The following is a 12076-nucleotide window of genomic DNA, read 5'->3' as shown; positions in this document are numbered from 1 at the left end:
TTTTTAATAACACATCTTCTATACTATGATTTTTTATATATTTCTTTACGTAAAATAGTCGATTTTTGACATAAACGAAAGAATATACAAAATCCAACTCGAAAAGTCAAAAGACCAACAACACGCTCTATCCAAAATGAAAAATAAATCACAAAAACCAACATAATTTACAAAACCAACAATACATCAAATTATATGGTGAACAATTCTAACAAGAAAGAAACACGATCCAATCGGTTCGTCAAATTCCAAATAAAACTAAGTTACTAATTAGTCCTTTTCTTCTAAAAAAAAGTTATATTGATTGTGAGATCAAGAAAGAAAGGTACTTATCCCTCATTAGTACTATATTTAAGTTTAAGAATATTGACTAGGGTGGAACCCACCCAACAAATTGTTGTGTGTCACTAAAACATAAGTTTGGTTTAAATAAAACACATATTTGGAGATTAAAGATTAGGAATGAAATCAAGGTGTGATGGATTTGGCCAAACAACACTAAAACTAATTATTCACCCAAAAAAAATTGTTCATCAGTTGTGATGCCCAACAAAAAGAAAAAGAAGAAGAGTTACTTGTCACTTTGATTGTTATTAATATTAATTACAGTTTCATAAACTTGGACTGAGGTAGAGCTCTAATAAAAATCTTGTCCCAAATTTGAGTTTCATTCAAAATGCATTATTCCTCTTTTTAAGCCTAACTCATGCATATGTACCAAACACCCTTGTAAATGGCTACAAAGTGAATCGATTTTTATTGATGAAGTAATCTGCACAATCATCTTTATATAACTTGAGAATAGGACTAAATCGATACACATCAATATAACGTTCAAAGACTAAATTGTTATTACTTTTGCAAAAGTTTAGGAACCAATAGTAATTTTTAAATTTAAACCTATTTTGGTTCCTAAATTTTTATCTTGTCCATTTTAGTCATTAAACTTTTAAAAATGCATGTTTTAATCCCAAAACTTTTAAAAAGTGGTTACTTTGATTCTTACGGGAAAGAATGAGTTAACTTCTATATTTATATGACTAAGTTTTAGATTTATTGTATTAAGTTATTCTTTAAAGCTTTCATATGCCAACACAGAAACATAATCCGACAAATTTGAATCCTCTATGAATAAATTATAAAATAATCTAAAATCATAAAATATATGGATTTTATTTTGTTTTACAAAGTGATTGAGAGTTGAGAGTTTAAATTTACAGAATTAATAAATAGTTATATTAATTAGAATTGATAAAATATATGATTAGTGGAATGTGATCCTCAAAAGGCATGTACTTATGCATTTAAACGAGTATTATAATATACTTTCTTTTATCCTTTACAAGAAAAAGGTTTTTAATATTTTGTTTGTTCTCTTTACAAAGTTGATTTCATTTTTCATTCAAACAGAATCGGAATAAGAAAAAAAAAAAAAAAAAAAAAAAAAGAACAAAAATAAATTAATATTTTAATCCTTAAATCTTCCAATCGCCCGGACGCCATACAGAGCTACTCCGACTTCTCTCTACCTCCCGGCTCCCCCCACCGCTGCCGTACCTCACACATATACCCTTTCAACTGCATTCATTTTCCATCTCTACCCACAGTGGACGGCCGTACTCCCGTGCCGGAGAGATCACCCGGACGCTGATGTTACGGCCACTCCTGAGGCTGTTACATTAGCTTTACATACTTTTCCGGAGGTAGCTTCGTTTTTTTTTTTTTTTTTTTTTTTTAATTTCACTTTCGTAGTTAGATCGTGTTATTGAACGCTTCGATGATTGTTGTTTTTATTGTTGTCTCATTTTTAAGTCGTTGCACTTCTTTCCTATCCTATTGAATGATCATACTTTGATTGGTATTGGTGCTGAGTTTCTGCAGTTATTTATTTATTTGTTATTTTAATCTTCAGTAACATGCTTGTTTTCTTTTATATATGTTAGTTTTGGATATTTCGCTCTCTTCACGTTTCATTTAGTTGTCAAAGATAATTGACTCAGGTCTGAATTTTTTATGGGCTCGATTAACATTTTTGTTGTTTGAGATGGAGATATAAGAACTCACTACTGGTTGGTTCCATCCATGAATAGAAGTACTACTTTCCAATTTTAAGTACTGGAGTTCGGTGCATAAGAACGCTCGTGGATGAATTTTGAATTTTCTGTACACCACAGATCATTAGGACTTAAGAAAAAAAGAAGGAAAGGTGAAGAGCACGTTCTATTTATAAGGGTAAAAGAACTCGCATGCTCTTCTGATCGAATTTACTCCTGAGAGAAACATCAGTGAAGTTATATATATTTTTAAGATATGTGTGCTTCCTTTAATTCTTGATGGACGATTGTTCTTCATACAACCTCTTGGTGATGGAGGAATTATACCTAATTTTTTTGTAATTATAGTCTTTCCATGATTTTTAACAATTGGAAGGCTCTTATATAGTACTTTTTTTTTTTGGGGGGGGGGGGGGGGGGGGGGGGGGGTCTGTTCAACCCTTGCCTCTAGGTTGTTTCTGTTTCCTTTTGATTGAATATAAATCTTTGTTTCTCATTAAAAAAAAAAAAAAAGAGTACATGAACACGTTGTTAATGAAAGGCAATGAAGTTTGTATCCTAGGGAGAGACGACAGCCTCTTGAAAACTTGTTTGGCTCATCTCTCTACTTATATACTATTGGGATACTATGAATGCTCTTATCAATTTGTATCTCAGCACCTCTTAGAGCATGTGAAGGGGTAAGAAGATGGACAACCTTAAGAAATCAGTAGATTAATGGTTGGGGAGTAGAAGTTTAGAATATACCAGTGATTGAATGGGTTTTACAATGTTAGTGGAGGGAGTTAGGCTGCTATTGCAGAGACAAGAGGCTGTGCTTACATGAGTGAGATCGTGTAAGAGAGTGAAATGGTTTTGAGGGGACGAAGATGAGCAAAGCTGTGACCAGAAGGTTGAATTACCAGCATTTGATGAGAGAGATTCGAGAGGATGGCAACCTAGCACACCTTTGATTAAGGGTTTGGATTTCTGATAGTCGTTTAGCACTAATACTTTTTAGTTTAAGCTTGAGATCTTTCTCCAAGTCAACATATAAAATTTGCAAGATTGTGAATACATTGTTTAAGTCAGAATGGGTTTGAAAGGAGTATCAAATGATGGTCACGGTACTCGAAAAATTCTTTATTATAGTAATTCATGTCCTATTTGATGTCTTGCAAGAAAACTAATGTGTGTTGATCAGACTCTTTGCTTGTAGATCTTATTCTCATGGTACAATTTATTGTCATTTTATATTAAAGGTGGTGATTTTTTTTTTTTTTTTAATTAGATCCATTGATGTTTTGCAAGAAAAATTGATCCCCCTGTATTGGACTTGTGTTTGGCAGTTGATTAAAATGGCATCATTTGCTATAGAAAATGTAGAAAGTGGACAAGCAATTTCTAGCATTACTGGGACCGGAAAATGTGAAAGCTACTTCATTTTTAGTTTTGAAACCTCCCTTGGGGATGCACTTCGGATATTTCTATATTTTATGGGCCTTGCATATTGTTTCATTGGATTGTCTGCTATTACTGCTCGATTTTTCCGGTCCATGGAGAATGTTGTGAAGCACTCAAGGAAGGTGGTAGAGATAGATCCACACACCAATACTGAAATTATACGATATGAGAAGGTCTGGAATTTTACAATCGCAGATATCAGCTTACTGGCGTTTGGCACTAGCTTTCCTCAAATATCATTAGCTACTATTGATGCTATTCGAAATATTGGCAACCTGTATGCCGGAGGTTTATTCACTTCCCTTTTATAAGTTCTGAACTAGGCCTTTCAAAAAAAACATTTGAATTTCACTTAAATTTTTCTTCATTTATCCATGTTTTCTGGTTAGCCAGTCAGACCCATAAGCTAATGCATGTCTTCTGCCTGACACATGAAATTAACTTTGTAGAACAATTCATCAGTTCTATTCATTATTATTAATATTATTACTATTATTATTATTGCCAGGAAAGTTAAAAGGCTTTTGATTATGACTAAAAAGTTAGAAAGTACTAACTTTTCCCACCTTCCTATATGTCTGATTATTTTTATTGTTTGACAAAATGAAATTTAGGTCTGGGACCTGGAACACTGGTTGGTTCTGCTGCTTTCGACCTTTTTCCCATTCATGCTGTTTGCGTTGTAGTGCCTAAGGCAGGGGAGTTGAAGAAAATATCTGACATAGGGGTTTGGCTAGTTGAGCTCGTTTGGTCTTTCTGGGCTTATATTTGGCTATACATTATTTTGGAGGTAATACTTAGCATTTTCTCTTTTATAGGATGTTCTAAATGCTTTCTTGTCCTTTTGTATGTCATCACATGCATTTTGTTCTCTTTAATCTCAATTTTTTCTGTTGAAGCAACTCTAACTGCGTTATGTCAAAGTATCATAGCTGATATACATTGAACTCTTAGGTGTGGACACCAAAAGTAATAACTCTTTGGGAAGCTTTGTTGACTGTGCTACAGTATGCATTACTGCTTACACATGCTTATGCTCAAGATAAGAGATGGCCCTACTTTTCTCTTCCTCTGTATGCTGCTCTTTCTTTTGTTTTTTCTTGTTATGGTGGAAACAAGGCAGGTTCTTTTGGAAGTATGCTTCTAATCTCTATTCTGACTTGCCAGGGCAAGAACCGAGAGGCCAGAGGAATGGGTGCCACCTGAGAATGCTATATGCAAACAGGATAATCCCTGTAGAGAGGAATTCCAAGCCCATGAGAATGAGCAGCGAAGCATTGTTGACATTTTCTCTATCCATGATACAGATGGGAAAGGTAATGGTAAAATTCATTCATTTTTCAATTTATTTTAAAAATAGGCTGAAGTGATACACTTTCGAATCCTCTTCTAGGGAACATTTATGATGCTAAGGATTTGAATGCAATTGTCATTAGTTTCCAGGGGCCTGAACTTTGAACTCCATAACTGAGATTTTGATTGAATGTGGACATGAGGCTTATTGAAGTCTGTTGGTGGGGATTGATAGAATAACCTAAACGTGAGTCAAAAGTGAAAATACACTAAACCCTAAGTTACAATTGATTGTTTCTTTATTACAAGAGAAAATTGAAGGATGGGAGCCATGGATGTTGCAAGAGAACCTCCCATCAAGAACTAATGTGAAGAAGACATTCAGAGATAAATATATATTTTAGTGCTCCCTTGATGATTATCATTTTTCTACCAGATGCAAAATGCTCATGTGTGGAATCGATGGGAGATTAATTTATTCATATAAGGAATCAGGAAGATGATGAAACTTTCAATTCAAGGAATGTTTCTAAGTTTTCTCATTTGCATTTTGGATTTTTTGTTGCTCTTTTGGTATGTAAAGTTGATGTGAGAGTACTAGTTAGGGGTATATGGGTAAGATTAGTAATATATCAGAAAGGGTATAATGGTAAAATTAGTATGATTTTAGTATGGGCATAATGAAAATTAGTTAACGGTGCCTTGGTTATAAATAGAGGGTGATGTGTAGGAATAGAGTATTACGGTCAAATTCTTAATTTACTAGAACTAATTAGTTTCTTTGGTTTATTAGGATTAGGACTACTTGTTCTTGTATTGACAACTTTTGAAATTAATAAAATTCTCTCATATGGCATACATCAGAGGGACCTTAAAATAGTGTTAGGGACCTTAAAAGGGAGACTGATTTTGTTATTGTCCAATGTTGGGTGGGGTCATGAATCATGTCAGAGTAATAGTTGGGGGTACAGGAGAAGATTAGTAGGATATTAGTAAGGGGTGTTGTGGATAATTAACCAGTAATGTCTTGGTTATAAATAAGAGAGGTTGGGCACCTTGGGGGTGTGGATCATTTTGGTAAGTGTTCCACTGTGGGACCCTAGGAGAGAGGGCCCTCTTGAAAGGCTACTAATATTGCAATATATATTTGTGTTCTTTGTGTTTCTTTAAGTTTTTTTGATTGGTGGTATCCTGAAACTAAGGTTTTAAGTTTTGATAGTTCATGCCAATCTTTTTTATAGATTTTCATAAGTATCGTGAGCATGCCATTCCATTTTTACCTTTATTTGATGGGAACTTCTCTTTGTTTTATGAATCTATAGTTTCACATGGATAAATTGTACTTAATCTTTTGTTTTGCCGCATATATACAAAAAGAACCATTTTATCTGCATATTGACGTCTTTAATTTAGTGTATCATGAAGTTCCTGGACATGATGTTGCTGAATCCTCCAATAGTAATATTCCTGAGGAGATGGATGGAAAGGCGGACCACCCTCACGTGCTTAAAATTTGGAAACAACAATTTGTGGATGCACTTTCGGTAATGTCTTTTATGCTTTTATTTGAATCAATCATTTTTTGTTGCCTACCAAGGAATTATGAAGCTTAGTTGTTCAATACCATTTTCCCTTTCAAATTGTGACGTCCTGGAAATTCCTAACCTTTATTCTGCTCTCAACTCAACAACTTGAGGAAGGTGTTTTAATGAAATAGTTAGTAGGTCTCAAAATGCTAAAATTTAATAAAAGGACTTTTCATCCCAGATGTAGGACATCATTTTGGTTCTTATAAGCTAAACGAATGTGAATTATGTACGTTTCATAACTGATTGCCAGAAAACCAATATGGTTGGCCTTCGAAGTCAAGAAGAAAAGTATGTCTTTAATGCGGCAAGCTTAAATTTCAGTTGCCATCTATTCTCTGAGTTTTCTTATACCAAATTTTGTAAAATGGCAATTATCGTGTGAGATAAACCAAAATGACCAATCCTTATCCAAACATGTTAAATTACCGATCGCAAAAAACTTTTTCCGTTGCTTGTGGTTTGAAATATGTAGGATACCCAACAAGTGAATCAATATTAATTGGATAGGAAATATGATATTGCCGATTGACCAAAAAACTTTAAGTTTTTGGATAAATGCAAATTTAATATTATACCATCTAACAAAACATAATGCTATTTAGAAGAAAATTGCCAAATGTTCTTCGGACTTATTTAGTAATTATTGTTAACCCGTTTATGTCAATAGGAACAGGCATTGTACTTCTCCCTACATTATTAGCTGAAAAGGTTAATTTCAATTTTGTATATGGTGATTTCTTTTGGCAGTTGGAAACTTCGGAATCAAAGAAGCAAAATAACATCTATTTACGATCGGCAAGATTGTGCTGGCAGTTGATTCGTGCTCCATGGAGACTTTTGTTTGCCTTTGTACCTCCTTACAACATTGCTCATGGATGGCTTGCCTTTATTTGCTCCCTTATATTCATCAGTGGCATAGCTTATATCCTCACTAAGTTCACAGATCTAATAAGCTGTGTCTCAGGTTCTCCTTATTTCCCAATTTTTAAAATATCAGTTTTCCTCTATTTTCAGTGAATGCTATTATGCCTCGATAGCTTGGGAAAGAATGGCCTCTCGTTTGTCATTTTGTTTTTCTGGCATGTCTTCTCTAAGTTTCTTTTTCCTTGTGTTACGCAGGAATAAATCCCTATGTCATAGCATTTACAGCATTGGCAAGTGGAACTTCTTGGCCAGACTTAGTGGCTAGTAAGATTGCTGCTGAGCGCCAGACAACGGCAGACTCTGCCATTGCGAACATAACTTGCAGGTAGGTGAAGTGCGCGTAAGTTAACCCAAACACTTACATATATAAAAAGAAATATCTTTACGGCTTTGAATTTTAAAGCCATGCTGGTATCTACATGGATCCTTACTTTTAAAATGTTTTTTTTTATAAGTCATGGATGCTAATTTCGACCGTTTAGTTTAGTGTTCAGGTGTCACACTAACTATGTTATTTAAAAATTATATGACGGTTATTTTAGGCCTATAAGTGATGTAGCTAACAATAGAGATTAATTAAACAAAACTTAGAAATTTGAAGGCTTATTCTTGATCTTAGGAACCTGATCAAATGAAATGTATTGTTCGATTTTTTTTTTTCTGGCAGCAATTCAGTGAACATATATGTGGGAATTGGAGTTCCATGGCTGATAAGCACTACATACAACTTCATAGCATATAGAGAACCATTAAAGATAAAGGATGCAGGAGGTTTGAGCTTCAGTTTGTTGGTGTTTTTTTCGACTTCTGTGGCTTGCATTATTGTGCTTGTGTTCAGACGTCTAACATTAGGGGCAGAACTTGGAGGGCCAAGGGTTTGGGCTTGGATTACATGTATCTTTTTCATGTTGCTTTGGCTCATCTTTGTGGTCTTGTCTTCTCTCAAGGTTTCAGATATTATCTGATTCTGATCTCTGAAGTATTTCCCCCTTTTTGGTCTATCCAAATATATAGAACAAACTCAATTCAGTTCAACAATAGTCTATTATTATTATCCTTTATTTTTCTATTTTTATATATGAATTCACTCTTCCCATTTTTTTTTTGTAGAATACACACCATTGTAGTTGTAAGGAGAAGATTCAAACTTTTGGTTTTTATTATTATCTCTATCTATTATTATTTCATATTTGAATTTTAATCCTTTTCTTTTCTTTTAAAATATTAGTACTTGATTTTTATGTTAGATATATATAGACAATTTTTTTAGTACAACAATTGGGGATGAGGGATTATACCTTCAACCTTAAGAGAGAGGTCATGTCAATTATCGTTGAATCAAATTTACTAGTTAAATTTGGAGGAGAGTTTATGCATATTATTAAAGGCTAAATAAGTTAAATATTCGAAGGCCATTTGATAAAGAATTTGGAAACATAAATTTGAAAATAAGGAATTTTAATGAAATTAGGGTTATATTTCATGTTTTCTAAATGTGTTTTATGGTAAATTTATAAATTGAATTATAACTTAAATGATCGTAAACTACTATAGTTACTTTTCTTTTTTCTATATCCTTGAATTGTCGGCTGGTGTTTAAGGAAACTTGTAAGAAATTAATTCTTAGGTTAGTGTCAACTAAAGGTTGAACCCACGACCTTTTAGTTATTTAGACTATGTCTTACTTTTTACCAATAGTCTAATCCATGATGGTTCTAATTATAGTTATTCATAGAATATTAATTATCAATAAACTATCAATTTATTTATAAACATGTTTCAAATTAGAAAAAAAAAAGTTTTTATCCTAGGTAACCAAAAGAAACTTTCTCTTTCCTAGGCTTGATTTATGGATGTTCTCAAATTCTTTGAACCTATAGACCAAAACCATAGATTTGAGCCTCTTCTAAATTCCACTTTCACTTTCATGTTCCCGGTCCCCCTATCTTTTATGGCGGTTCCACTAGATTCCTTGGACTTGTTAATTCCACAGGTCCGAAGTGGATTATGAATATTAAGACCACAGGTGAATATGGATTTCAGACTCCTTCGGAGCGGTTCAGGTTCCACTAAATTCTCTCTTGAAGATCAAAAGATTCATAATTCAAATTCCTCACGACTTTTTGTATTAAAAAAAGTTTATATAATTATTGTTTTGTAATATTATAATCGTTTTTTTTTTTTTGTCCATTATTGTTCTTTATTATTTTATAATAAGTTTTCCACTTGTTTTGTTTTGAGATAAGTGAGGATGTTGATTGGGTTAAATCTCCATACACACATTACTAAGTTGTTGAATATCTAACATTTATCTATCGATAAGGCCTTTTAAAGTGACCACAAAAACAAAAGGAATAAACCAACCAAAAGCAACCGTGGGAACAACTCTTTTTGTTCATCATCTGTCTTCACATTGCGCCTGCAATACAGATTAAGACATATACACATAAACAAACACATACTACAATTTTTTGATATGATATTTATTCACATTCAAATCCATGCCGGCCAAGCCTTTCACATTCCCAATTGCAAGACGAGTTGATGGAGGCCATTGAACACACCACCATAAACACTAATGGCATCAACATGCACATCGCCTCCATAGGCACTGGCCCAGTCGTTCTTCTTCTCCACGGCTTCCCCGAGCTTTGGTACTCATGGCGCCACCAGCTTCTCTACCTTTCTTCGGTTGGATATCGAGCCATTGCCCCCGACCTTCGGGGCTTTGGCGACACCGACGCCCCTGAATCACATACAGTCTACACTCCCTTCCATATTGTGGGAGATTTGGTTGGGGCTTTGGATGAGCTTGGGATTGAGAAGGTGTTTGTTGTAGGCCATGATTGGGGGGCCATCATTGCTTGGTATCTTTGCTTGTTTAGGCCTGATAGAGTCAAGGCATTGGTGAACCTCAGCGTCCATTTCCTTCGAAGAAATCCAACCATTTCTTTTGTTCAAGGTTTTAGAATTGCCTTTGGTGATGACTTCTACATTTGTAGGTTTCAGGTCATTTCTATTTCAAACTACATTTCTGTTTCTTCCAAATTTCTCTTCTTTCTGTCTCCTTATAATTCTTTATGTTGCTTATATTACATTCTCAATTTTAACCAAACACTAGAACACACTACTGTGTTTATTTTAAATTTAAGTGTTCTTTTTTCTAAAAGAAATAATTTTATTTCTAATCAATCCTTTTGAGTTAACCTAATCTAATAATTGAACTTTGTTTATAATATCTCGGTGGGAAACAACCAACTCTAGCATAGGAACGTTAGAATAATTATAGAGAAATTAACCTGATGAAACTTCAAGCTAGAGAAAAAGACCATGGAGCAGAAAAGGTTCATTATACGAAAAAGATTACAATCACTCGTAATAATCTTCTTCTTCTTTTTTTTTTTTTTTATTTGATTCATATTAAATATGATTGTGTCGATTTAGTATAACTCTCATATCCTAAATTTTGATTACACCAAATATTTCTTTAAAACAAAAGAAAACAAAGTAAAGGGTATAGATTAATAATTTGTAACAGGTTCCTGGAGAGGCTGAAAAGGATTTTGGGTCCATTGACACAGCTGAGTTATTCAAAAAATTTCTTTGTGGAAGATCTCCGGATCCTCCAATATTGTCTAAAGAGTTTGGAATTCGTTCTATCCCATCCCCACAAAACCTTCCTTCTTGGCTCTCACAAGAAGATATCAACTATTTTGCAACCAAATTTAACCGCACTGGCTTCACCGGAGGATTTAACTACTATCGAGCTCTCGACTTGTACGCCCTATTTACATCTTCTCATCTATCCATTTTAGTAGACTTATGCTTTTTAGATCAATCAGTGATTTAAGACAAACTCTATTGTTTGGTACAGAACTTGGGAGCTGAGTGCATCGTGGAATAAAGCACAAGTCCAAGTGCCGGTTAAGTTCATCGTCGGGGATTTGGATCTGACCTACCATTTTCCGGGAGCCAAAGAATATATCCACAATGGAGGATTCAAGACGGACGTGCCATTTTTGGAGGAAGTAGTTGTAATGGAAGATACTGCCCACTTCATCAACCAAGAAAGGCCACATGAAATCAGTGCTCACATCCATGACTTTATCAAGAAATTCTGATCAACTTCCACCCAATTGTGTTTATTGGGACTTCGAATTTCTTGCAGCAGTTTGAGTTCTCCACTTGTCCTTACTTTTTCCAAAGACTTTGAATAATAAAGATCAGGAAATAAAAAATCATTTTCATTGAAATTCAAATTGTTGTTCTTGGGGTAGATGAGAACTGCAAGGTTTTATTTTTATCAAGCTCAATATTGCTTTTATGCAACTTAATTAGAGGCGATTCTCTATAAATTTATAGAGGTTTTCTTTCCTTACTTTTTCTCCCAATTTTCTTATTTGGTCATATTTTGTCAATATATTTGTGTTCATAATCCACGTAAAATGAGAAATTCCTATTCAAAATGAAATTAAAATTTTAAGATAAACGAACTCCTTAATCCAAACATAAAGAGACAAAGTCTAACTATTTATATTCATAAAAACTTTTTTCCTCCAACCAGTTCCCGGTCTCGGATATAATATAGTGAAAATATAGCCTACAATATCAATTAGACTCGAATTCGCTATGTCAGTACAAGTAATGGAGATATAAGACAATGTAATTCAAGAATTAAGCTGCACTTACTGGGATATCACTTTCAATGCTTCAGCATGATCTCATTTTGCTTGCATTTTGGAATTGCTGTGTCCTGAAGAAGTAGAACTTCGC

At 33.9% G+C, this 12076-nt stretch overlaps 2 protein-coding genes across 3 annotated transcripts; both read left to right on the top strand.

Moving 5' to 3' along the window:
- The first annotated feature begins 1399 nt into the window (after positions 1 to 1399).
- Positions 1400 to 8492, top strand: LOC103494766 (magnesium/proton exchanger). 2 transcript variants are annotated; one of them, XM_008456111.3, is made up of 9 exons: positions 1400 to 1703; positions 3383 to 3785; positions 4112 to 4287; positions 4452 to 4570; positions 4665 to 4813; positions 6216 to 6334; positions 7127 to 7343; positions 7499 to 7628; positions 7971 to 8492. In XM_008456111.3, the coding sequence occupies exons 2-9, from the start codon at positions 3392 to 3394 to the stop codon at positions 8266 to 8268; spliced, it is 1602 nt and encodes a 533-aa protein (XP_008454333.1). In that variant the 5' UTR covers positions 1400 to 1703; positions 3383 to 3391; the 3' UTR covers positions 8269 to 8492. The 2 variants fall into 2 exon arrangements, with proteins under 2 accessions (XP_008454333.1, XP_008454332.1); XM_008456110.3 differs by having other exon boundaries at positions 1409 to 1703; positions 6204 to 6334.
- Positions 8493 to 9662: 1170 nt separating this feature from the next.
- On the top strand, positions 9663 to 11562 carry LOC103494764 (uncharacterized). Its single transcript, XM_008456108.3, has 3 exons — positions 9663 to 10312; positions 10842 to 11080; positions 11178 to 11562. The coding sequence occupies exons 1-3, from the start codon at positions 9848 to 9850 to the stop codon at positions 11422 to 11424; spliced, it is 951 nt and encodes a 316-aa protein (XP_008454330.2). The 5' UTR covers positions 9663 to 9847; the 3' UTR covers positions 11425 to 11562.
- Positions 11563 to 12076: the final 514 nt, after the last annotated feature.

The sequence above is a fragment of the Cucumis melo genome, chromosome 7, assembly GCF_025177605.1.
Source record: "Cucumis melo cultivar AY chromosome 7, USDA_Cmelo_AY_1.0, whole genome shotgun sequence".
NCBI classification, from domain to species: Eukaryota; Viridiplantae; Streptophyta; class Magnoliopsida; order Cucurbitales; family Cucurbitaceae; genus Cucumis; species Cucumis melo.
This window is presented reverse-complemented; position numbering and strand designations above follow the sequence as displayed.